The 27,837-nt window shown below is 36.0% G+C and overlaps 1 protein-coding gene across 3 annotated transcripts; it reads right to left on the reverse strand.

Annotated features, from left to right (window-relative positions):
- Nucleotides 1–4,927: 4,927 nt before the first annotated feature.
- LOC145323765 (uncharacterized) lies at nt 4,928–27,637 on the reverse strand. Of its 3 annotated transcripts, XR_013881083.1 has the most exons (26): nt 27,507–27,637; nt 26,868–27,105; nt 25,634–25,703; nt 25,248–25,304; nt 24,587–24,670; nt 24,085–24,157; nt 23,724–23,934; nt 23,412–23,510; nt 22,998–23,070; nt 21,301–21,410; nt 20,697–20,753; nt 20,332–20,400; nt 19,676–19,991; nt 18,678–18,820; nt 14,357–14,953; nt 14,050–14,128; nt 11,371–12,060; nt 10,803–10,871; nt 10,382–10,467; nt 9,868–10,043; nt 9,236–9,308; nt 8,523–8,615; nt 7,974–8,238; nt 7,518–7,600; nt 6,790–7,012; nt 4,928–5,923 (listed from the first exon to the last, which is right to left on the reverse strand). XR_013881083.1 is itself a non-coding variant. In XM_080166290.1 (25 exons), exons 2-25 carry the CDS (start codon nt 27,036–27,038, stop codon nt 6,947–6,949), a joined length of 3,807 nt encoding a protein of 1,268 aa, XP_080022416.1. In that variant the 5' UTR covers nt 27,039–27,105; nt 27,507–27,637; the 3' UTR covers nt 5,637–6,946. The 3 variants fall into 3 exon arrangements, 2 of the variants coding, with proteins under 2 accessions (XP_080022416.1, XP_080022415.1); XM_080166290.1 differs by having other exon boundaries at nt 5,637–7,012; nt 22,998–23,067; XM_080166289.1 differs by having other exon boundaries at nt 5,637–7,012.
- Nucleotides 27,638–27,837: the final 200 nt, after the last annotated feature.

The raw sequence follows: 27,837 nt of genomic DNA on the forward strand, positions 1-27,837 counted from the left end.
TTAATTATGCTCCTTAGTGATTGAAATGATGTCAAAAAGTTTTAGCTTTCTTTCTGTCAGGAGCCGAGAAAATCACGTTTTCCCCACTTTGTCTCTAACTGACGGACGGACAATTATAGGGTAGCTTCGCTACTAAAAATCATCCCTAAGAGATGGATGTTTCGGCGGCAGCAATGGTTTTAAGTCAACTATTTCAAATTGTACTACGTTAAATCAACTGCTAAACGAAGTCACAATGTTGTAATACTCTTTTGTGCTGGTTTAAAAATGAGGCAACTTCCACCCTGCCAATATAAAAAATCACATTCTTCCAGTATAAGTGAGTTATTAGTGAGCGTACCTTGATTATTGAGAGACTTGCTTGGCGGTCAACTGATAACTAATAATAAACATGGTTTACTCAAAATAATATCTTCTCTTTTTTTTGGAGGGGGAGGAGTTACAGGGAGGGGGGTGAATAAATGATAGAAAATTTTGTAGATTTAAGGTTACCTAGTTTTTTGTATTCGTTAGGTTAAGGTTTGGAGAACTCTGCAAGAAAAGTGATTCAACGAGATATCTCATTAGGGCTTACGCTCCCGCAGGGGCCAGATTTATAGGGGAGTATTTGTAACTTATCCCAAAAACGGATTGATCGAGGTCTTTATCAATTTATTTTTAAATCCTATTATGTAAAGCAGTAAGGTTTTTTTTGTTTGCAGCTTAAGATTTCGATAACTACTGAACCGACTGAGCTCTCCCTCTTCCATAGGCCCTGGCATAGTTTTAGGCTATCTCATTTTTTATAGAACATAGATTTCTAGAATGATTTATTAGAATCCTTACAATAAAGTAACAGGATGTCTATCTGTTTGTACCGAAGGATCTAGCTAAACACTGAACCGATATGAATCTCCTTTACCGGGTAGCTTCTCATAAGTCCAAGTAAGTTTATAATATAACTATTTTGGTGGGGGGTACCAAACCCCGCCCCCCCCCCTAAGAGAAATCGTCCCAAGAAAAATCAACCCTCCCCCAAATAAATTTTTTTTTACTTTTTCTTTTTAAATCTTAAAAAATGGGTAGTCGAAATCAACCCGCCTTCCCCCTCATGTGCCCCTAGAGGCCTCCACGGGGCGCATCCGCTAGTATATTATATGGGAACAAGGATGACAACATCCAAAAAAGCATAGCTGAACAAATCAGACAAACTCTTATTAATCCTTAATAAAAGTAACAGTAAGTTTGTTTGTACGTAACAAGGATCTCGCTAAATGCCGAACCGATATGGTTCTTCTTTGGATTGAAGCTTTTAAGAGGTCTAATTATTTTTAGGAAGGATACTCTCAACCCTCTAAGAGAAATTGTCCCTGAAAAAAATGTTTATTATCAATTCCAAACTATTTTTAGCATTATAGTACAAGTTAATATTGAGGATAAGAATCTAAAATTAAACTAAATTCCCATTGTCACATTCCTATATCCCTGTTTAAATCATAGGTAGGGAGGGGACAATCGGCTGTTTATTACACTAGTCCCCAAAGTTTTATAATAAACTTTCTCATTCGTTGGCATGGGACTTCTGATTGTAAGACGTTTATTAAATTTAGTGTCCAAACATTTCAACCACTTATTATAATCCACAGAATGGGTAATATTGTGTAACCTCATTAGTTACAAATATTAATTTATCCTCCATTTTCTTATCCCTCAAGATCCCTCTGGATTAAGGATGTGATTAAAAAATTTGGTGGGTTGTATTCTGTAATGTGGGAATGAGTGGGCGGAGTTGAATAATACCTGACAATGAAAGGGGGCGTAAATATCACATAATCTGATCTTGGACTCTAACATAGAAGGGGGATAATTCTCAAAAACCTATTACATAAGTAGTAAAGTTTTTTTGTCTCTAGCTGAAGATAATGATAAATTATATAGAACTGAATAAATTTTCAATTTCATGAGCTTCATATAGGTCCTGGTTTGGTTAAAAGCTATTTTATTTTTAGTTTAAAGTCTTGAGATGGTTTTAGCCTATTTTTCTGAAAGTCCCCGCCCGTTAAAAGGGACACAGCCGCTAGTAGAGAAAAATATAATTCCCTTATATTCTTAATTAGAAAATGTAAAATCGTTATTTATCGCATTTCATTATAGAAAGCTTTCCGCTAATATTAAAATGAAAAATTTTGAGCTTAAAACCAGTTTTATTAGACCCAGGGTTTGGTACTGATAGTTTGCATCAACCACTTAATATATTTATTCAAATGACCAAGGGTTTAAGCAAACAAATAAGAGTAGCCGTGACAAATTTACAGTTCCATGTACAAATCGATATATACATATTATTAATTGGATGTTGCAACAGATTTTCATGTACCCTAAATCTAAAATATAGTGATTCTTATCTGGCTATAATAAAGCTACCCCTATCTCCTCCCTACTGGATGAATGAACCGAATAATAATTGATACCCATGTCAGCAACCTAAATTGACGACAAATTGTTCCCTTTCAACATATCCACGTATTCAATATTCTTAAAACCTGACCATGAAAATGAAAAGCTTGCCTGAAAACTACAGCCATATCTTATTTCAGTTTTGTTTACTTTTTAGTAGCGAAGCTACTCTATAATTCACTTTGTCCGTCCGTCAGTCCGTCAGTCAGTCCGTCAGTCAGTCCGTCAGTCCGTAACGCTATGGGGGAAATGGGATTTACTCAGGTCCTATAAAAGATAGAATGCTGAAATTTTTTGACAACATTCCCATCATTAAGGAGCACAATTGACTATAAAACATCATTGGCGTTCGGACCGATTTTTAGCAGGTTTTAGGCTATTTTTATATTTTTCACATTTTTCTCCATATCTTCAGTGTTTATGGTCCGATTTTCAAATTTTTTTCAGTTACAGATATTAAAATTAAATTTCCCGTCGTTTAAAGGAACAGCCATGAAAGCCAGACTGCCTTTTTAGCAGGTTTTAGGCTGTTTTTTTTTATATATTTAACATTTTTCTCCATATCTTCAGTGTTTATGGTCCGATTTTCAAAATTTTTTCAGTTATAGATATCAAAATTAAATTTCCCGTCTTTTAAACAAAATAACCATGACGGCCAGACTGCCTTTTTAGCAGGTTTTAGGCTATTTTTATATATTTAACACTTTTTTCCATATCTTCAGTGTATATGGTCCGATTTTCCAATTTTTTTAAGTTAAGGATTTAAAAATAAATTTTTTTGTGGTTTTAATAAAACAACCATGACGGCCAGACTGCCTTTTATCAGGTTTTTGGCTATTTTTTTATGTTTTACATATTTCCCCATATCTTTGTATATTTTGATGCAATTTTCAAACTTTTATGGGATATCTGTATCAAAATAATTTTTCTCATTGTTATGAGCATCTTTAATATAATTTACTTTGACCATCGTCATCATGCAAAATAAAACAAGGTTTCATGTTTATTTTATCCAATAAATCTATTCTTGATTTTAGTAAAAATCTTCAAAATCTACGTATTCCAATTGACGATTTTTTGTGCTTCGCTACTTATGGATGTTGTCATCCTTGTTTCAGTATTTTTATTTAATTAATATAACTAAACATAACCTAAAACCACCCTAAGACATGTGAAAAGCTTCACTGAAAAGTACAACCAATAAAACCAGCATTTTCTGAGATCTTTAGCCTCAGACAAAATAAATCTTACTACTTTATACTATGGATCTGAGGCTCTGTAGTGAAAGAGGGTAAAAATTAGCCTAAAATTATCCCAAGGCATGATTGTGAAATAAAATCAGAAAACACTATTCTAAGAGCTATGTGAGGCTTCCCTACAAAGAAGAACTAAATTAGATCAGCAGTTATCGAAATCTTAAGCGTCAGACAAAAAATATATTTTACACCTTGTATTACACAATATTAAGGTAAAATATGTTGGAAATCAGAAAAATTACCCAAAATTGTATTATATGTAGTTATAAAATTTGCCGCTAGGTAGTGTCGCATTTTTTCTTTTATTTCTTTATTATTCATTTTACAACAAAACAAACAAAAAAAATAGAACTTTCTCAATTTGAAAACCAAAATAATAATTAAAAGAATTAAAGAAAATGTAACGATTCTAATTTTAAACCTAAAGTATTAGGAATATCAAGTTTGCGTTTTTCTGATCTTAAAATCGACAATAATTCTGTACCGCTACTTATGGATATAATTGTCCTTGAACTTTATATAATTATAATTTAGTAACGCAGCTTACTCTATATAAAAGTTCAATTTTGTGGAGGCCTGTCACTGACGGCTAATTTTGATACAATTTATCCATTAAAACTCTTAAAGGGCTGTCAAAGTTAGCCTACCTAACTTTATTTAGGAAAATGGGGGAGTAAATTATTTTGATTCTGTTTGACATGCTAAAATAAAAAAACCACCCACTCCTACTGGATGAACGAACTGACCAATAAATGATGTCTATGACGACAATTTTTCGCCTGTTAGTGTCCACAATGTATTATATAAAAAGTTCTTATAGACACGATCTTTCATTTGTTGGCTTAATTTTTGTAATCAGTTGCGTTCACAGGGTTTTACTAGGAGTTATGAACCCTGTGGGGGTAAAGAAGAAAAGGTATACCTGCCTCTTATCGACATTTTATAAAGTAGATATTTTTTTGTCTGGAGCTAAAGATCTCGGAAAAAGCTGGCTATTATAAATTGCGGTACTTTTCAGAGAAGCTTTATAAATGCCTTTGTGTGTTTTTAGGCTATTTTTCTTACCCCCATATCTTAGAGGCTAGGAGCGTAGCAACGTAAATATTTGGCAGGAATCATCAGACAAAATTTAGAACGATAGGACTATTTTAACATATTTAAGTTAACGAACAGAGCTATCCATAATGGACGGACTGACCCTTATTGTAAAAAACCTTGGTTTAAAAACAAAATACTCAAATATTACCATTTTTATTTTGTAATACATAACACAAAAAATCCAGAGATTTTAATTTTTATAATATTCTTCTAATCTTAATAATAATGTATTGATAATAATTATTCTTACTCAAAATTATTTTTTATTACCTTTATTTTAACACAAATCTTATTTGCACAAAATTAAGTTAAGACACTTTTTATTTTAATTTTTTAAATTTACATTTTTTGAAAATCACAACAAATATTTAGAATTATTTATACTGATTGTTTTAAAGCATAAGAAGTTTAAAATTAATAAAATAAACAAATAATTTTTGACATTATCAATGAAATATTCTCATTTTCAAAAAAAGAAACATAGCTGACTAAAAATTCTTAAAATAACATAAAAACACAGGAAAATTGAAACAATAATAAATAATAATATCGACTATTGCTTATCGCAAAAGCCTTATATAACAATAATAAAATAAGCATATAACAAGATATGCAATAAAATAGACCACAGAGGGGGCCCACACAGTTTAACAATTTGGAGTGCAGAAACCGGACCTCAAAATTAATGCTACCAAATTTTCATGCCTCTAGCAAAGCTCTGAAAAAAGGCATCTCTCAGGACATTTAAAAATTCCCAGACATCGAATATTGCTTAAATTTGGGCCAAAACTGCTTTGCTAAAGGCATAACAACCGAAATTTAGGACTTTTTTATTATAGTATCTGGTTTTACAACTTCGGCTTGGCAAAATTCTGTGGGGTCCTATAACTTAGTACACACCTCTCAAAGAAGGTAATCATGCAACTTTAAGAACTTTTTCATTTGTTACGTTAATTTGATCATTTTTTTAATATAAATAAATGTCATTCTTTTTGTATTTGATAAATCTACAAATAACGAATATTTTGAGAAATATTTTTTGATCATATGAACGTAATACAATTTTAAACATACGCTATGAAAATTGCTGAAATCGTATCCTTTAAAGCACAAAGACGCCCAAAGAAATATTTCTTAATTTTGTCAATTTTGATTGTAACGTATTTCAAGTTTCAGTATTTCATGTTCGTTTTTTTGTATTATAAAATCAACTTTTCGTTTTTACTCTTATATAAATCTCAAAGTCTGATGTCTTCAGGAGTGTATATTCTGCACAAGATTAGTTTTTTCCCCCGGCTGCAAAATGTTATATTTTTTTCCACTCATAAAGAAATGGAAAAATGTTTATTTTGAAATTAATAATCGTCAAAAGCCAAAATATTCGACTACATTAAGCAACAACCCTTTCTTTCCCCAAACAGATAATAAATGAGATTTTTTCAATTGTCCGAACTCAGCTAAAACTGTCACAAATTTTCGGATAAAGGAATTTTTCAGAATGGCTTCGAATACAAATAATTTCCGATGGGTTAAAACCGGTTAAATAGTAAAAACCAAAACTAATTTCCGTTTTGTTGGCTCCTAGAGGCCAACAAACTAAATTAATTTTGTAATGTTATATTTTACTATCCGCATAAATTGTCTTTGATACGATAAAATCGTCTAAATGTTAATCATTTTGAGTTCATCATTTCTTTTGAAGCTCAAAACATCGAAATTTGAAAATACTTCATGTATTTAGAATTCGTAATTTAAGAAAGTTAGGATTGGAAGTTTAAATAATCTATAATTTGCCTATATTAGTTACATTAATAGCATGTTTGTCCATAAAAATCTCTCAAACATTTTTGTCTTATTGATACTTAAAAAATCTACTTATCTTAAACGAATAAAAGAAAAACTTAAAAGTTTAATAAAATATTAGATATTTATTAGGTTTAAATAACATATTTTGTTTAATTTTTATACAACTTTGAATTAAGTTACAATCAACACAGACAGAGTAATTTCATTACAACATTTTCTTCTTAAAATTCATATATGTCACGCAGCGGATCTAACAGCGGAATAAGTTCTTACATTTTTTTTCAATTTTGTTTATAAAAATAAATAATAATAATAATGTATGTATATATGTGTGTTGTTTAGGATAATAGTTAGCTAATGTTTTCTTCAAAAGCGGCCATTAAGTCGGACTGACGGTTCATGTCGATACGGTTTCTCTGAAATAGGAAAAAAATATCATTAGTATTTCTGTTTTATGTTCGAACTGCGATAAATTATTTTGAAATTTTATTCAGAATGTCCGTCCGTCATGGTTAAAATAGTATTTTTTCAGCTGGTAAAAAGATTTCATGAATTGAATAGTCCATATCATCTTTCCCTTTTCTTTATATGACCACTGACCATCTGCTCGATATCTGACTTTGTCGGTCAGTCCATTCAGGATATCTTATTGTTTTGCTAATTAATCTTGGATGATGTCATCCTTGTTTTTTCCAGTATCGCTTCAAAACCGATTAATAAACGGTGGATTCTAGTTTTTTTACGGCATCTCGGGGCAATAAAAAACTTATTTAAATCTAATAATTGTACATTTTTATATTCGTAGAAAACTGGATATAATACGATGCTAGGTATAATTTTTTCGTATGGTTCTAATCCACCGGATATTAAATTATTAATCGGTTTGGGATGAATATGTGGAATAACTATTATATTCCTTACTTCAGCTTCCCTCCTTCTTCTTTCTTGTTCTTGTTGTCTCAGCCTGTCTCGCTCCTGCTTAGCAAGGTCGGCAGGGGAAGGAGCTAAAATAGATAGATTATGGATATCTGCACAGATAGATAATACAAAAATATTAAACCTTATGTGAGTTTAATGGTGAAATAAAATCTACATGCAACTTTAAAGGCAAATTATATATTAAAAATCTTAGGGCAAATTTTAAAGGGATATGACAATTGCCAATAAATTGATGACATCCCCAAATGATGAACACAAAATTACCCTTTCTGTAAATTACGATTATTGGTTGAAACGTTTGGACAATCAACTTATTGAACCAACCAATCAAAATCCATCACAAGTCCCCAAAATTGTTGAGCCAACGAATAAGAAAACACTACTTATAAAACTTTTGAGACTAGTATAATAAATGTTTGTATGTAAAAAATTTGTCACCTGGAGGCGCTGGACTTTGAGAATTGGCCATGGCCGCCAAGCTGCCGCTGCCCGACGAACCACCACCGCTTACAGCTGTTGGTGACGGGCGTGGCGGGGCAACCGTCATCGGCGGCCGGCTGCTTTGACCGCTGCTGACGGCCGAGGATGCAGAACTCATGGACGTACGGCTGCCGCTGCTATCAGTCGGCCGTTGCTGGCTGTTGGATACGGTTGGGTTGGCGGTTGATGTGTTGTTTGACGTTGACATCATGCTTCGGCGAGCCTAAAAAATGAAGAAATTATTGCTTGTTGTTTGGACCAGTTGTTCTCATGCATGGGGTGGGGATGAGCTATGTATAATTCAAAATTGATTAATATAAATGACGATAAAATTTAGGAACAAGGTCGTTCTGGTCCAACAAAGTAGAAATAATTCTAGAATATTTCATTACGTTAAATGCAGAAAACTGGCTATAATACTTATAGATTTCAGCGATATCAAACTTGCTATACTTATAGGAAAATTTCTATCTTGCTATCTAATTTTCTACCTTGCTATCCTAGTACCTGTTCCAAAGCATTTTCTTCCTCCTGTTCCTTTCTCTTCTCCATCTCTACCCTGTGTCTCTCTTTCTCTTGTCTCTGTCTCTCCATCTCGTGCCTGTCACAATGGATATATAATATATGGATACGGTCAGAGATTCTTGCATACCCTGATAAAATGTTTCTCCCAGCTGGCTAACATAACAGTATCCCCTCCTTATCACTTTATCCCATCCCATCCTCTTACTATTGAGGAACATATTGACCAATATTTGATGACTATATTGACAAAAATTTCACTGTCAAAATTAGTGATGGCAATCCGTCGAATTTTCGGGGCGGATTCGGATTCCGGATTCTTAAAGAATCCGTCAAAAAAAGTGGCGGATTCCTGCGAATTCCGGATTCTTAATTTTGGCGGATTCCGGATTCGGATTCCGGATTCTAGCAATATTTTAAAAGGATTTTTAAAAAAACTTAAAAATTAAGTGCTACATATGTCCTAAAAATCAATGTTCTTGGTGTTCTCTATAATTCACTTCCGAGAATCGAACCAGATTTTAAAAGATATTATATATAATGATGAAAATCTTTGCCTTCAAAGAGGAGGAGTTAAAAGAAAAAACTCAAGACGCTAATTTTAGCCTACCAATTAAGAATCCGGAATCCAAAATTGGGCGGATTCCGGATACGGATTGCCATCCCTAGTCACAATATCCACTTAGTTTATATCCATTCCTGTGACGCTCCCTCTCCTCTCTTTCCTTCTCTCTCTCTTTCAACTTCTGCTGCTCGCGCAATGTCTGCTCCCTGAATCAGAAAATTAATAAGATTTTGAAAGGTAAACATTTAACCTTATATAAAAATAACAGAATATCTTCCTGTCTGTCTGTGTGAAGCGAAGAATCTCTCAAAATGATTAACCGTCAACCGATATGGTTCTTCTTCAATGTAAAGCTTTTAAAGGTCCAGGAAAGGGTTTATCAAATATGTTTGGGGAGGATATCTCCACCCTCCCAAGATAAATCGCCACTTGAAGAATATCCCTCCATAAAATATTGTTTTACTTTTTCTTTTTGAAATACTAGCAACTGCGCTCCTAGTATCTAGGGGTTCCATATCCATTGGTGCTAGAAAAATAGATTAAAAATATTCTAAGACTTAAATCTGAAAATAAAATAGCCTAAAACCATAACGGGGCCAATGTAAAGCTTGACTAAAATAGGGAAGCCAATAAGTTAAGATCTTACGCGCTTCAGACAAAAAAAACCTTACAACTTTATATATTTGGATATCAAAAGTACAAGGTCGACTTCCCCCCCCCCCCCTTCAAGTACTCTAGAGGCATGTGAAATTTTTGTCTGTATACCTGGCTTCCTTTTCTTTGGCGGCCTTCTGGAAGGCGGCAAAGGTATCCGACGCCGAACCAGACGTCCGGTTTGATTTGCTTGTCGGGATGGCGGGGTTGGTGGGAGTCACGGGATTAACCGGCTGTCTGGCAAGGCTGGACCAACCCTTCAACGGTCCCTTTGAGGATTTATCAACCTGTAAAAAAACGAAGTTAGAAATGATGTATGCAATTTCCTATATATAGAAATCTTCGCATCATATGACTATCTTGTTACTTTATAGCATTAAAAGCGTCTGCACTCCTAGCATCGAGGGGCTCTGTATTCGAAGTGGAAGCCATGGAAAGTAAATCTCGATAATAAAATAGCCTACAACCATCCCAGACCTATGTGAAGATGTAAAACTCACTCGATTTAGACAAAAAAAACTTCATTCTAGTCTTTATATAATAGAATTTGGACATTAATTTGGATTCAGATTAAAACAAATATGAAATCATATCGTTATATTTGTATAATAAACTAACAACGTACCTGTGAATCATTATATTGAGGTGGTGAGTTGTGATGTGAGTTATAACCTGGCTCCAGAAGGGCGTCCAGCTGACTTAGACCCGCTCCTGAACAACAAACATAAAAATATTAGAGAGAGTGGGGATATTAGGCTAGTCCCTAAAGTTTTCTTATTCAATGGCTCAACAACTATGGGGACTATTGTTGAATTATGATTGGATGGTTCATTAAGTTAAGTGTCCTAACGTTTGTCTTATCCCTTTAGATCCCTGAAAACACATTAATATATTGTAAAAGAATTTCTATCCATGTGAGGCACTGAACTGTAAATTAAACTGTATTACAAACGGATTTTTTTTAGTTACTATTCTTACTTAATAATGTTGGACCGACAAAGCAAATATTGGAGTGGCCTTACCACTAATATCCCAGCAAAACTTACCTTTGAAAACATCAATATTGTGTGTGCCATTATTTAATGATTTCTCTTCTGGTCCTAGTTCGTCTAACCCTAAAATATAGAATATTATGATTTTTTTTGTTTCAATACAGATTTTACACGAACTACTAAGTGCCAATTGAACACTGTTTATCATCCCCCATTATTTTAAAAATAAGGGATGGTGGTTAACAGGGTTATTACTTATTAGTGCTGAACAAAGTTCTATGTGTAAATGAGCCATTTTTGATAAATAACATGAGAGAAATACTGTTTTTGTGTTTCTGTAAATTTAGTAAAATCGCTTAGTTATCATAGAGAATGGCTTTATAACTGATCCTATTTAATAATGTAGTGGGCTAATTATAACTTTGATCAAGATTTCGATAACTAATCATCCGCGTGTGTTGTCTACCCTTAGAATACAGAGCTCCAAGATGCTAGGGGCGCAGCCGTTAGTGAAGAAATTAAATAATCTTACAGGCTGAAAAACTATCCTAATTTTAAAGACTATGTATTGTTCTACTTTAAATGTTTGTACGTCATCAAAACAAAGTTTAAAATGTGTTACCTAACAAAGATCCAATAGATTCAGGTAAAGGTAAAGATTCTGTCACTGGCATTGCAGAGCTCCTGTGGCCGCCCGAGTCCCTAGCTGGCGGTGGGACATCCCCGGCAGAGGTGGGCGCACTACTAACCACCGCAGTGCTATTTGAGGCGGTTGTTGTAGCCGTAGGCGGCAACTGGCCGGCAGTTGTTTGGGGAGGCATACCGCCTTGAGGCATCAGGTCGTTTCTCACAGCTATTTTAATACCGCCCGCACTATCTGAGCTGTTCATATTCACATGTTTACTATTGTTCATTGGCATACTACCGCCGCCGTTGGACGTTGTCACAACCGTTTGTAAGTGCTGCTGATAATGCTGTTGGCTGTCCGCGGACAGGGCAGGATGAATTAAACCGCCACCTGCGGCGGCCGCTGTTGTGTTAGAAGCTCCAGAATGCAGTGGGGGGCCGTTAGTTTGTTGGCTGCTTCCGCTATAATGTTGATTATTTGCGGATTTTGATGTTTGGACCGCGTTTGATTGAGCAGTTGTCGTGTTAATTGATGATGTATTGTTGTGATTATGGCCGCTGTTAGCAGCTGTTGTAGCAGTTACTTTTGGCGGTTGAGGAGGTATGGATGATGTTGTTTGCGGTTGGGCAGCTGCAGCTAGCGGTGTGATAGAAGATTGCGGTCCAGAAGAATTGCTCATAGAACCTGAAAAAAAGGAGGAAAAAATTATTATCTTATTAAGGTCTCTTTGGAATCATGCATATTAAGGAAAGCATAAAAACATTTTTGAATTGGTGGAGAAGGAAAAGACTATGCCTTTTTTTTTAACAAAAAGCATTATGTGTGTCTGATTTTAGTTTGCCTGATAGTAAGAGGGGGTTTTTTAATCCGTCCAAAAAATTGCGGATTCCGGATTCTTATTTTTGGCGGATTCCGGATTCTAGCAATATTTTAAAAGGCTTTTCTTAAAAATTTAAAAATTTAAGTGCTACATATCATGTCCTAAAAATTAATGTTCTTGGTGTTCTCTATAATTCACTTCCAAGAATCGAACGAGATTTTAAAAGATATTATATATAATGATGATAATCTTTGCCTTTAAAAAGGGGGAGTTGAAGACGCTAATTTTAGCCTACCAATTAAGAATCCGAATCCGCTATTAAAAAACGGATTCCGGATTCGGATTCCAAAATTGGCCAAAAATTGGTCGGATTTCGGATACGGATTGCCAACCCTACCCAAAACAGGCTCACAACAGTAGTAAGCGTGCAATCAAATCAATGGCACATAATTAGAGATGTACCAAAATAAGATCTTTTGATGTATCCATTCATTTATAGGGTTGGTATCCAAGGCTATATAAGCATAATTTCTATATTAAGGGGGGGGGGGGGGGGGGGTTTAATGCAACCATCTCGTAATCAATGTATAAATTGCACTTAGAATTCGAATTTCGATCTGAAATTTTGCATGAGTAATCCTTGGTAGGTCTATTTTCCCTAAATCGAACAAAAAGTTAGAAAAATAACGGCCAACAACTGGCGGCTCAGCAGTTTAGCCATTTTTTTTGGCTATTTTCAATGCAAATCATCACGAAACCTATCTCCACATAATACTATTTTCTGGTCCAAAATGTTTTCAAACGGTTCTAGCCGGTAGTTGCTGGTAATAGAAATCTAAAAATGTTGTTTTTGTATCATTTCACATGATTTAAAGCAAAAATATGTTTCAAAAAGTTGATTCCTACGTAATTTTTGACAGATTTGCCCTAAAAATAGCCAAAAAACGGCTGAGCCGTTAGCCGTTACTTTTTCAACTTTTTTGTTCGATTTAGGAAAAATAGACCTACCAAGGATTACTCATGCAGAATTTTAGATCGAAATTCGAATTCTAAGTGCCATTTATACATTGATTACGAGATGGTTGCATTAAACCCCCCCCCCCTTAATATAGAAATTATGCTTATATAGCCTTGGATACCAACCCTATAAATGAATGGATACATCAAAAGATCTTATTTTGGTACATCTCTAATTATGTGCCATTGATTTGATTGCACGCTTACTACTGTTGTGAGCCTGTTTTGGGTAGGGTTGGCAATCCGTATCCGAAATCCGACCAATTTTTGGCCAATTTTGGAATCCGAATCCGGAATCCGTTTTTTAATAGCGGATTCGGATTCTTAATTGGTAGGCTAAAATTAGCGTCTTCAACTCCCCCTTTTTAAAGGCAAAGATTATCATCATTATATATAATATCTTTTAAAATCTGGTTCGATTCTTGGAAGTGAATTATAGAGAACACCAAGAACATTAATTTTTAGGACATGATATGTAGCACTTAAATTTTTAAATTTTTAAGAAAAGCCTTTTAAAATATTGCTAGAATCCGGAATCCGCCAAAAATAAGAATCCGGAATCCGCAATTTTTTGGACGGATTCTTGTAAGAATCCGAATCCGGTCCAAAAATTTGACGGATTGCCATCCATAGTTTTGGGGAAATGCTTTTCTCCTACTATAATGTATGTCTCGCATCAAACATAGCAACGGAAGGAACTATTTCTTAAGTCTTAAGTTATGAAGCGATGGTAGGCAGAGATAAGAAATCTTCTAACTTGCGGGCGCTTATACAGTCGCGAGTTAAAAGATTAATTATGAATAGTACTTTTCTATCCAAAACTGGGTAATTTATACCTGAAGTTAAAGGTGTGCTATGATGTGTTGGGGCAGATGTGGATTTTGGTTTCTGCTGTTGTTGCTGATTTTGTGTGCCCTTCAGTAAATAGAAAACCATAGATAAAGGGATATGTACAGTACATTGTATAATTAAAACTTAAATTATGATATTCTTAGCCAAAACTAAAAAATAAAATAATAAAAAAACCGAATTTGAAAAAATCCAAATGTAACATAATGAAGCTAATGTATACTTTTAGTTAATAATAGAATATCAACCTTTTGATTAATTGAAGTTTTATTTTATATCTATAGTTTTCTTTGCCTGCTGCGTGGAAATAGGCTGTTGGGCGCTGGGCGGGCCAGGTTTTCTAGCCGGCGGGGTGGCGTTATCCTCCTCCCCGCTGCTGTCACTTGAATCACTGGACTCCGAGTCGCTGCTGGAGCTAGAGTCGCTGTCACTGCCCTTTTCACTAGAAATATTCAGGTCACCGCCGCCCATAAGGTCCTTTTTGGCTTTCGACGAACCGCCGCCGCTTTGCCGCGATTTCGGCGTGGTTGCGGCGTTCGCATTTTGGGCAGGATTATTGGTATTGCCGGCAGTCGGCACATTAGGGGCAGGTGTGTTGGCCGGGTTGGTCTGACCGCTGTTTTGCGGCTGGTTTTTGGCGGCGGCCGGCGTGGGGATACCGCCACCAAGGGTGGTATTCACTTCGTCCAGCCGCTTTTTCAGCTCGGATGCTTTGCGGTCAAGCTGCTCTTTGCTCTGCTTCTTAGCACCGCCATCCGTTGCCGGCTTGTTGGACTTCTTCAGACAGCCCTGTACGTATTTTTCTAGTTCTCTCAATGTGGAAGCCTTCAGGGTTTCAAAATCGATTTCGATTTCGTCAGGGTTAAGACACTGTAAGCTAGGTTCTCTAGTCTGAAATAAACATTATAATATTAATAAGATGTGGTATTAGAAATAGATTAAAAATTTTTACAATTCGTTGGAGAGATATGCCCATAACAGATATTTTTTTTTTATAAATCTTCCTCTTATAATCAAAACCAAATATAGTAACAAATCAAACTTCAATAAAAGTCTCTAGAGTCGTGAAGCCAACTAATAAGAAAACGTTATTATAAAACTTTGGAGACTAAGGGGGGGGTTTTTAATGCAACCATCTCGTAATCAGTGATTAAATGGCACTTAGAATTCGAATTTCGATCTGAAATTTTGCATGAGTAATCCTTGGTAGGTCTATTTTCCCTAAATCGAACAAAAAGTTGGAAAAGTAACGGCTGGCGGCTGGCAGCTCAGCCGTTTAGCCGTTTTTTGCCTATTTTCAGGGCAAATTCATCATTAATTACGTAGGAATCAACTTTTAAAAACATATTTTGGGTTTAATTCATGGTAATGATAGCAATAACCATTTTTTAAATTTCTAGTACCAGCTGCTAAACGGCTAGAACCGGCTGAAAACGGCTAGGAGCTACCAAGAGTATGAAGGGTAGATATGGGTTGTGACGTATCTAGGGGTAGGTTTTTATGGCTGCTGAGCTCAAAAATACTACCAAAAATAGTGGCGGCCTATCCATATGGCAGCTGGGTAACAGCTGCAATTCAGCTGGGAGCGGCCAAGAGTAGAATGAGTAGATAGGGCTTGTGACGTGTCTAGGGGTAGGTATTTAAGGGTGCTGAGCTCAAAAATACTACCAAAAATAGTGGCGGCCCATCCATATGGCAGCTGGGTAACAGCTGCAGCTCAGCTGCGAGCGGCCAAGAGTAGAATAAGTAGATAGGGCTTGTGACGTGTCTAGGGGTAGGTTTTTATGGGTGCTAAGCTCAAAAATACTACCAAAAATAGTAACGGCCCATCCAAATGGCAGCTGGAAGCAGCCAAGAGTAGAAAGAATAGATAGGGATTGTGAGGTGTCTATGGGTAGGTTTTTATGGGTGCTAAGCTAAAAAAAAAACTACCAAAAATAGTGGAGGCCCATCCATATGGCAGCCGGGTAACAGCTGCAGCTCAGCTGGGAGTGGCCAAAGGTAGAATGAATAGATAGGGCTTGTGATGTGTCTGGGTAGGTTTTTATGAATGCTGAGCTCAAAATTACTACCAAAAATAGTGGTGGTCTATCCATATGGTTGCTAGGTAACAGGGGTATGTCTGGGCTCAAAAATACTATCAAAAATAGTGGCGGCCCATCCATAATCCATATTGCAGCTTGGTAACAGCTGCAGCTCAGCTGGGAGCAGCCAAGAATAAAATGAGTACATAGGGCTTGTGACGTGTCAAGGGGGAGGTTTTAATGGGTGCTAAGCTAAAAAAAAACTACCAAAAATAGTGGTGGCCCATCCATAGGTATGGTTGCTGGGTAACAGCTGCAGCTGTGCAGTAAACCGTTGTTTAAGACTTAGCTGTTAGCAATTTTTGGGACTATTAAAGGATAACCAAATATTGAATATTTCAGTATTGATTTAGTTGTTAAACAGCTGAAATTGGCTAAGAACAGTTATCAACAAATAAAAGTAAAAGTTTAAGACATAGGTAGCTTGTGATGTGTGGGGTAAATTTTTATAGGTGTCAAGCTTATTAATACTCCCCAAAAATAGTAAGGCCCATCCATATGGCATCAGGGTAACGGCTGCTGCTCAGCTGTAGCTGTTACCCAGCGGCCATATGGATGGGCCCCCACTATTATTGGTAGTATTTTAGAGCTCAACACCCCCATAAAAAGTTAAAAACCTACCCCTAGAAATGTCACATGCTATATCTACATACAACATATACTTTTGGCTGTTGATAACTGTTTTCAGAATTTAAAAAGTGTTACTAGTAATATGTCCATGAAATAAAGTTATAATGTTAATTAGGAGAAGTTTAATTCTACTAAAATAATAATACTTATATTTTTTGATATTCTTCACACGTCACAAGCCCTATGTCCTCATTTTACTCTTGGCTGCTCCCAGCTGAGTTGCAGCTGTTACCACCAAGCTGCAATATGGATGGGCCGCCACCATTTTTGGTAGTATTTTTGAGCTCAGACCTACCCCTGTTACCCAGCAACCATATGGATGGACCACCACTATTTTTGGTAGTAATTTTGAGCTCAGCATTCATAAAAAACTACCCCTAGACACGTCACAAGCCCTATCTACTCATTCTACTCTTGGCCGCTCCCAGCTGAATTGCAGCTGTTACCCAGCTGCCATATGGATGAGCCGCCACTATTTTTGGAAATATTTTTGAGCTCAGCAGCCATAAAAACCTACCTCTAGACACGTCACAAGCCCTATGTACTCATTTTACTCATGGTCTCCCAGCTGAACTGCCGCTGTTACCCAGCTGCCATATGGATGGGCCGCAACTATTTTAGGTAGCATTTTTGAGCTCAGCACCCATAAAAACCTAACCCTAGACATGTCACAAGCCCTATGTACTCATTCTACTCTTGTCTGCTCCCAGTTGAGCTGCAGCTGTTACCCAGCTGCCATATGGATGAGCCGCCACTATTTTTGGAAGTATTTTTGAGCTCAGCAGCCATAAAAACCTACCCCAGTTACCCAGCAACCATATGGATGGACCACCACTATTTTTGGTAGTAATTTTGAGCTCAGCATTCATAAAAAACTACCCCTAGACACGTCACAAGCCCTATCTACTCATTCTACTCTTGGCCGCTCCCAGCTGAATTGCAGCTGTTACCCAGCTGCCATATGGATGAGCCGCCACTATTTTTGGAAGTATTTTTGAGCTCAGCAGCCATAAAAACCTACCCCTAGACACGTCATAAGCCATATCTACCCTTCATACTCCAGCTCCCAGCCGTTTTCAGCCGGTTCTAGCTGTTTTGCAGCTGGTACTAGAAATTTTAAAAATGTTTATTGCTATCATTTACCATGAATTAAACCAAAAATAAGTTTTTAGGTAGCATAAAAACCTACCTCTAGACACATCACAAGCCCTATCTACTCATTCTACTCTTGGCCGCTCCCAGCTGACCTGCAGCTGTTACCCAGCTGCCATATGGATGGGCCGCCACTATTTTTGGTAGTATTTTTGAGCTTGGCACCCATAAAAACCTACCCCTAGACACGTCACAAGCCCTATATACTCATTATACTCTTGGCCGCTCCCAGCTGAGCTGCAGCTGTTACCCAGCTGCCATATGGATGGGCGGCCACTATTTTTGGAAGTATTTTTGAGCTCAGCAGCCATAAAAACCTACCCATAGACACGTCACAAGCCATATCTACCCTTCATACTCTTGGCAGCTCCCAGCCGTTTTCAGCCGGTTCTAGCCGTTTAGCAGCTGGTACTAGAAATTTAAAAAATGGTTATTGCTATCATTCACCATGAATTAAACCAAAAATAAGTTTTTAAAAGTTGATTCCTACGTAATTAATGATGAATTTGCCCTGAAAATAGGCAAAAAACGGCTAAACGGCTGAGCTGCCAACCGCCAGCCGCTACTTTTCCATTTTTTTGTTCGATTTAGGGAAAATAGACCTACCAAGGATTATTCATGCAAAATTTCAGATCAAAATTCGAATTCTAAGTGCCATTTAATCACTGATTACGAGATGGTTGCATTAAAAACCCCCCCCTTTAATCAACATCCCATTGACCCCTCCCTCCCTGGGCTGTGTTGCATACCTGAATGATATGAACGACCCTGCCTATTTTATCTCCTGGCAGAGTGTTGATATCAAGACTAAGTTGACGCTTCTCGTCATAGGACATGGGAACCGCGGTGTCTTCCTCGTCGCTCTGATACTCAAGACTTGATCCCTCCTCACCTGAAAAAAATGTTCATAATAAAAACATAAAAGTTTGGACACCATTGAAAAAAAAACATTAAGTTTTAGTCATACATTCTAATAATAAAATATTATTTAATTAGCTTTGAAAAATTGCTGGAAGACTGAATAAAATTTTCCCTATAAGAATAGATAATGATAATATTGTAAAAATTCGCAGAACCAAAAAACACATCCACACTCTAGTACCCAAAGTTTTACAAAAAGTTGTCTTATTCAGTGGCACGAAAACTTTCGAGTCCTTTAATTGCATTTTATTTGGTTGCTTCCAAAACCCTATGTTCAGACTTTTAACCAACACTTTCAATCGAAATAAAGGGATTATTTGGTTTATCATCACAAGGGATGACAGTACATCAATTCATCAATCATTGCCTAATCCATCAGATCCCTGCCTCTTACATATTTTCCTAGCAATTTTTTTAATGTTTTTTGTTAATAAAATGAAAATCCCCGATGATGATACACAAATCACAATTGGTGGTTAAAACGTTTGAATGCTTAATTTAATGAACCAACCAATTAAAAGGGGGGGGGGGGGGGGGGGCGAAAGTGACACTTTTTGAAACCAAAACTAAAAGTCAAAAGAACTCAACTAAAAAAAGAGTTACAGGTCTGACATTTTGCATGGCAGTTGCTTTATATGGGTACAATATGGAACTGTGAAGAAACGGCGTCGCAACCGCCGAAAACCGCCGAGAAAAGGCAAAAAAAATTTCGGCGGGAAACGGCGGTTGCGCCGCCGTTTCTTCACAGTTCCATATTTTAAAACTTTGGGGACTCGTGTAAATAATAAACAACCCAATGTTTCCTTCCTCCCTGATTTTAACTGACCTGGTACAGGAGGTGGTCGGCCCCGTCCCACAGGTCCGGCCGGCGTCTTTTTCGGCCGGTTCACAGCTGATCCACCGCCGGCAGGAACTTTCGGTGTGCCCCTGCCTCGACCACGTCCTTTTGGCGTTTCCATCGGTGTTGTTGGCCGCGATCCAACGGCGGCAGGTCCCGCCATTCCTGCTGGGGTGGCGGCAGCCGGCGTAACAGGCAGTGGCCGTTTTTTGGCAGTCGGTGGCGGCGCGCCCCGCTCTTTACGCCGTTGTGCACATTCGGTCAGAAGGATGTCGATTTGCTGCTTCATCTGGCGGATTTGCTCCTTAAAAAAAAGTTAAATAAATCCGGCCGTTTCCTAGGGGTAAGATAGGGGGCAGAAAAATAGCCTAAAATGATTCCTGGGTTTAATATGAAGATAAAACAGTCTTAAACCATCCCAGGACCTATGTGAAGCTTCACTAAATTGAGAACTCAATCAGTTCAGAAATTATTGAAACGTATGATTTACCTAAGAAAAATCCTTATTACTTCATAAATAACTTTTTAAAACTTTAACTTGACATTACAGAAACTATAAACCCTACTAAGCCCATTACAAAGCTTTCTTCTATACTATATGTCCGGCCATTTAAGAGATCTTAACAAATATTAAGCTTATTTACCTGGACTATTCTAAGTTTCTTGTTATAGTCAGTGTTCTGGCCATCAGAATCAGACCCAGAATCAAGTCCCTGAAAATTTCAATATTGAGTCACAGAAAAAAAACATCTAAAACCCAAGACTAAGGAGCTGTATATATATATAAAAAAAGATGTATCTTTGACCTTTATCCCAGTGTCACTTGTGAATTTCAGACAGACAACCCTTTGATTACACTGACGTGCTCTGTAAGCCTTAACTTTGCATGATTATGAGTATCGAGTTTCGTCTGATTATTTTGTTTAAGTTTTGACCAAGATTCAATCCTTTAACCCAACTATGCCAGCAACTCTTTGAACACAGCCAGAAATATTAATGTAGAGCTTACCATTAGCCGAGAAGCTGCACTGTTGTCACCAGGATAAAGAAGTTCGTGGTCCCTCAACTAAAAACAAATAAGTATTTCATTGAAAAATGCAAGATTTTTTTCCACTTTAGACCCGAAGCTACCATATATAACAAATAGTTCGTACATACTAAGTTACTTTCATAAATTGACTATCTGTTTTTAGGTCAATTTGGACAATCAAGCTCCTATATTATTTTTTTTGCAAGATCTAGTTTTTAACTGCAGAACCGATATGGTTTTCATTCACAGTATAACATCTTATAGGTCCAGGGATGGTTTTTAACTATTTTCGGGGAGGGTATCTTCACCCTCCCATTAAAAATTGACCGCCCCCTTCCCCAAATCAAAAAATATATTTACTTTACTTTTTCTTTTTGAAACTAAAATAAAAAATGGAGGAGGGAGGGGGCCGAATTCAATCCCCTTCCACCTCAAATGCCTCAAGGGGCGTAGCTGCTAGTTTATATGATATTACTACTCAAAACACAAACAATACATATAATATAACGATTGTAAAACTAATCTTTTTTTCTTGTTTTAGCTAGGGCATTAATTTACATTCTCAAATAAAAAAAAAGCTTACATGTCGGCTCTGCTCAATGAAAACGGCCTCCAGTTTGTTGGCCATTGAGACAACGTCGTGTTCAGGTGGGTTGTACTGCCGACAGTTCTGGAATATTAAGCCTACGTCCACCTAATCGGTTGTTAAAACTGTTATCATTACACTAAAACGTATTTTTTTATGGAATACGACCAAACCTGACTATTAATGACTACAATACGTAGAATTCAAGGATCAACAGGCATAAGACAATAGACGATAAATAGAACCAACTGAAAAAAGTTCAGTCGAAGTAGCAAGTGTTTTGAGCAAGCTTGGGTTACTTCTATAATTTACAGTCCATCGTCCCCTCCATGCTAGCATATCAAGAAGGCCATTAGGTTTTCCCTTATACTTTGGCATGGTTGCTCAACAAAGCAGGTTTAGCTATGACTCAAATAGTGGAAGAATAAATATGATGTATGAAACTGCCGTCATTGTTTTTTTTTGTGTGTGGCTGAGCTACTATATAATTGATTTTGTCTGACCGTCCATCCGTAACGCTACGGAGGTCTGCTAAAGGGAGGGGGAAGTTTGTACACTTATAGGAAATTAAAATTCAGTATCAAATTTTGCCCTGGCCGTTTGGGCTTGTTTTTATAGTTATCAATCTAATTCTTTTTGTAAACTCTCTTATATAATAGGATCTACTCTACCTGTAAAACTTTGAAAATTGAATTTTGGGACTTTCCTACTAGGGGCTAGAGTGGCAAAAGACCCCCCTCCAAAAAAAAAAAATTGAGTTCTGAGCTTATTTTTTAAAGATATCGAGCTAATTTTTTTAATGGAACCTTTTATTACATAAATGAGTTGAGTTGATTAGCTACCCTATATTTCATTTTTGCACTTTACTTCTTGGGGCTTGTAATCTCAACACTTATAAATTTTGTATTTGGGGGGGTTATTTTACCAAAAAAGCGCCCAAACGGCTAGGCCAAAATTTGACACTGAATTTTCATTTCCTATAACTGTACAAACTCCCCCCCCCCCCCTTATTAGATTTTAAGTTTTTTTTTGGCCCGAGATGCCCTAGAAAACTGGATATAATACGATGCCTTACTTATTACTTAATTTTTCAATATGGCTGAGAACCGGTTTTAATACACCGGATATTAATCGATTTCGAAGCGATACTGGAAAAACAAGGATGACAACATCCATATTTAATTAGCAAAGCCAAAAGAAATCCTAAATGAAATAACGGACAAAGTCAGATATCGAGCAGATGGTCAGTGGTCATATAAAGAAAAGGGAAAGATGATATGGACTATTCAATTCATGAAATCTTTTTACCAGCTGAAAAAATACTATTTTAACCATGACGGACAAAAAGAATTAGGTTGATAACTATAAAAACAAGCTCAAACGGCCAGGGCAAAATTTGATACTGAATTTTCATTTCCTATAAGTGTACAAACTTCCCCCTCCCTTAATATATACTGCTGATTTTTTTTGTGTGTAAATGCCAAAGAGCATTCTCTTTACAGTCTGCCCGTCAAGCTACAAAAACCAAATATCCATTTTAAAAAAGGTTTCTTGATTTTTTCTATAAGATTATCACAAATTCTGTCTTTTTTCTTAACATCTTCTTTATAACTCACTTTGTTTATCCATGATTTTCATCATATAGATGTTGTCATCCTTATTTTTTTTATGTATCAAATGATAACAGTTGTTTTCCTTAAATTCTCCGATAGTTCTGTATTCTTGGTTATCTAGCTTTCTTTTTACAGTACCCATATCCATTGGCTTCTAAACAGGATTTTAAATAAACTTTTTGAAGCATTAGATGAATTTGTGTATATATTAAATAAAGAATTACACGACACATTTATAGAACCATGACTTCTCTAAGAAAAGATTTTTTTTTTTGTAAGAACAACCTCCATATATCCATCCAACGTAGTTTTGTTTGTATTTTAACTGTCCTTTCTAACCGCTGAACTAATAGATTTCCCCATGTTTGAGAAACATCAAAAAGTTGCTGCACACAGGTTTTAGTCTATATTTTCTCCTGTACCCTTTGGGTATAGGTCCCATAGATGCTATGGAAACAGTCGCTAGTTCGGTATAATCGAATAGAACCATCTTACTTTGATAATTTTATGGTAGTCGTGTAAGCCAAGTTTTTCCGTATCTACAGGTTTATAGAATGGCCACGCATATCCAGAATGTTTCTTTGTATACATTTCCTGAAATTAAATATATTATTGTCACCCATACACTTAATTGTAAAGAAATGTTCGTCTGTCTGTAAGAAACACAGTGGGAAAACGTGATCTGAATTTATCAGTTGTTAATCAAGATAAGCACCTAAATTTTGATGAATATTTGTTGTTCCAATAAACTTTCAGTATGAGAATCCCACACTAACAAGAAAATTAACTAGGTAACTATTTAGATACCTTCAACACGTCATTGCATTGTCGTAGAGGCTCAGAAGTTTTGCTGCTCACAGTTCGCGGCTCCTCGGACTTGCGGCTGGACGAGGCGGAACTTTCCCGCCGGACCGGCGGTTTATTCAGGTTGGGCTGCTTAGCGGGCGGCGGAGAACCAGCGCCACCTTCTGCTGGCCGTTTTATGCCCTTGTTTTCTTGAGATGGAACAAATTCGTCGCCTGTTTTTTAAATCATAATTTAGTTTATAATTCCTAATTTCACTATAAAAAGCAATGAAACAAAACAATTTTATTATCGTGTTCACGGACAATTGTAACACAACTCTTATTCAAAATTAAACTTTAAAAAAAATCAAAATTATGGTTTTCCTGTAAGTTTAGCTTTGCACAACTTGGTAAACTCTTTATGAATCAGATTTGCCATCGTTACAATGTCTTCACCTATTATAAAAAAGACTACATTAGATTTTGTTTTTGGTGCTTTCCTTTAAAGTGTTCATCGAGGACTGCCCCCCCCCCCCTCCCACACTTTTTTATAAGATGAATATAAGGGGGAAGAGTAGCGAAACCACTGTGGGGCCTATAAAAGAGGTGTCATAACCCTGCATTGCTATGAAGTATAATACTATTTTGTATATGTATGTAAAGTTTATATAAACATCTCTAATTATGACACAGTTAGGAACGATACTCTATCAATAACGGATATAATACCAATAACAATTTCATATTAATTTTTTAAAAATATGCCTACACAATTTTCTTTCTATTATAAGCAAGCGGGGTCAAATGGTTCATAGCAACAAATTCACAATATGCCTGACAGTAGCCAAATTTCAATGAAACGAGGGACAAACTGATCAAACCTACCTGGTTTGTTGTAAAGTAGACAGTTTTTGATCATCTGATCAAAATCATTGATGGCTTCATCCGCACTCATATAGTAGTTATTGTCTAAAATAAATAAACTTAGATCTTGATTTAAAATCCATTTTCCTATCTTTGGAAAACTGCGGAAACGATAAATATTATTGTAGTAAGCAAAATCAAAACACATGTTGATAATAAATATAACTTTAATTGTGTAAAAGTGTTATCTTAAAATCTAAATGATTCATAATAACTACACGTAAACACATTAGGTCAAATATTTTGTTAACACATGTGTTTTAAAGTGCTAGCACATATTTTATCTGAATTGCATCATATTTAAGTATAACAAGCATATTTTTGATATTATTCAAAAAGTTGCATGATGAACTAAATTGTATTTTTGATACTGTTATCTAATTCAATTCACATCTAATTATGATTATGTAACGTTAATTTAACACCAACACAACGATTAAATCCTTTTTCAGTAAGAACTATGTCGAATAAATCCTCAAAACAAGCGGACATGACAGTCTTACTTACGCTTATTTGAAACAGTCTCCCTATGTCAACCGTTACTTTTCCTGTTCGTACAAAAAGTGTACCAAGAGACGAGTTACAGAGTAGCTTCGCTGCTAACACAAACATAAACTATTACCTAATCGTTTTTTAATAGTACCAAGGTCCATGGGGTGTTTCACTATTTTGAAATAATCTAAACAAATAAAAATAAAATTACTACCTAATTGAATAAAAAATGGAAATAAATGGTTTGTATTATGTTTTATAGAACAAACAATATGAATGGATTTTTTTCCGAGGAAGATAATCCTTTAAGAAGATCTCCTTTTCTTAATTTATGACAGCATCAACTGGTTCTGTATTAGGCATATAAAGAGAGGTCAAATAAACAGCCTAAAACCAAACCAAAATCTATGTAAAGATCAGCTAAAAAGACCTTAATCGGGACAGAGGTTAACGAGATTTTAACATACAGAAAACATATCTTTATCTTTAAGATAATAGGATAATAGTAATAAAAACCTGGAATGTTTAGTTCAATTGTGTCAACGGGTTTATAGAACGGCCAGGCATGTTTGTGCTTCCAAATAGTCTAAATAAAAATAAAAACATTTAAAGATAATCCCAAATATCACTCGTTATAATCAGAAGACCGGTTTATGTTTATAAGCTACCATAGACACTGTTTTCAAGTTCATAAAGAGAGAAGGATTATTTGATCGTCCATTGTCCTATCATTGTATTATTGGTTCCTTAAGGGTATTCAATGTAATAAATCACTATTCTTGAGCAATAACAATCTATAAAGAAATTCCCTTTACTCTAATCTGAAAGCTGGTACAGAAACCGGAGCCAATAATGAAAAAGTGTGTGGCTCGATGAAAACTATAATAAAAGTCCGTAGGTACTCATCAATTCTTATTTTTTCTCATATCATAACCTCTTCACTTTATCATATCATTTATTAAAATGAAAGGGGGGGGGTTTTAATGCAACCATCTCGTAATCAATGTATAAATGGCACTTAGAATTCGAATTTCGATATAAAATGTTGCATGAGTAATCCTTGGTAGGTCTATTTTCCCTAAATCGAACAAAAAGTTGGAAAAGTAACGGCTAACGGCTGGCAGCTCAGCCGCATAGTAATTTTTGGCTATTTTCTATGGAAATAAATCACGAAACCTCTCTCCACATAATGCTCTTTTCCGATCCAAAAAGTTTTTAAACGATTCTAGCCGGTAGTTGCTAGTACTAGAAATCTAAAAAAATATTTTTTGTATCATTTCACATGATTTAAAGCAAAAATATGTTTTAAAATGTTGATTTCTACGTAATTTTTGACAGATTTGCCCTAAAAATAGCCAAAAAACGGCTAAACGGCTGAGCCGTTAGCTGTTACTTTTTCAACTTTTTGTTCGATTTAGGGAAAATAGACCTACCAAGGATTACTCATGCAAAATTTCAGATCGAAATTCGAGTTCTAAGTGCCATTTATACATTGATTACGAGATGGTTGAATTAACCCCCACCCCCCCTTTTCACAATATAATTCAATACATTTAAATATCACTACACTATAGGGAAGATTCAGTAAATAAATGCTTAATAAAAGGATCACTTAAAATAGTAATATATGTTACGTCGTAACGGGTTAGGAAGATATTACCTATAGATTTGCAATTTGATATTAAAAATTATATAGGAAAAAAGATTTGTTGAAATGTTTCGCTATCAATCCCTTCTCTAGGGTACATACCGGAACTATCTGTCTCTTCATTATCAAAAGCTTGTTCGTCATTCTGCCCGGCCGTTCTGGGGGCGGAACAAACGGCGGCTGGGCGATGCCGTTGACCGGTTTTACGGGCGCCTCAAGCCTTGGGTGTTGTCCCCCCACACCGGGGGACCCCGCAGGGGGTTGAGACGACATGGTAACAACCCCCGGGCGCTCCAATGGACTCAGACTGAAATGTTGGTGTTTGTCTGAGCAATCATATCTGAAAATATATCATTCATTAATATTTTAATTATCAAATACTGTTTATTACTTGTACTATGTACTTTGAATACATTTAATATCACTTAAAAGGTATTGTACCATTTACCATAGGCATTGGGGGGGGGGGGGGGGAACAACCCTACTGTAATACATTTTAGGCAACTAGTGAATTAACCTATTGCTTGCTAACCATCTATCAAATGCATGCTGTAATGCATGAGAGTTAGATCAAGTGTGCATAGAACAAACGAATTAAATCTGAAGATTAAATAGATTAAAACCAACCCTAAACCTGTTTTAAAGCTTTCCTTCAAAGGAGACTCAAACAACTATTGTGCAAAAACTAGTCTCAGACAAAAAAAAATAACAAACTTATTACTCTATATTACACAATATTACCTTCACTGTCCCAAATAAATTAGAATAGTGTTGATATGTCTGGGTGCAAGATGGTTTTGGGTTTGTTTGTAGCAAGGTTTGGCTTTTGGTAACTATATAGTACCGAGACCTAGCCGTTTACTTGAAATCTGAAATTTTCATAAATATTTATTAAGATTAGACTTTCAACCAGTGGCGTGCACAGTGATTTACAGGGGGAGCGTGAAAACAAATAGGAGGTGGAAAGAGGGAAAGTAGACATTCTACACGCCAAAGTTTTCAAAAGTAAACTGGTGGAAAATAATTATTTTAAGAATATATCATCACAAATGATGGATATAATCTGTTTAAT

This window comes from Acartia tonsa, chromosome 7, assembly GCF_053477335.1.
Source record: "Acartia tonsa isolate MP-2025a chromosome 7, ASM5347733v1, whole genome shotgun sequence".
Taxonomy (NCBI): Eukaryota; Metazoa; Arthropoda; class Copepoda; order Calanoida; family Acartiidae; genus Acartia; species Acartia tonsa.

What these genes read in the sequence shown, in the direction of transcription:
- LOC145323765 (XM_080166289.1), bottom strand. Translation starts at nt 27,038, where the DNA reads ATGTCGTCTCAACCCCCTGCGGGGTCCCCCGGTGTGGGGGGACAACAC. An exon ending in TGAAGAGACAGATAGTTCCG is followed by an intron (nt 25,704 to 26,867) that starts GTATGTACCCTA and finishes ATTTTTATTTAG; the next exon opens with ACTATTTGGAAGCACAAACA. An exon ending in ATCTATTGGATCTTTGTTAG is followed by an intron (nt 10,872 to 11,370) that starts GTAACACATTTT and finishes TCTATATTTTAG; the next exon opens with GGTTAGACGAACTAGGACCA.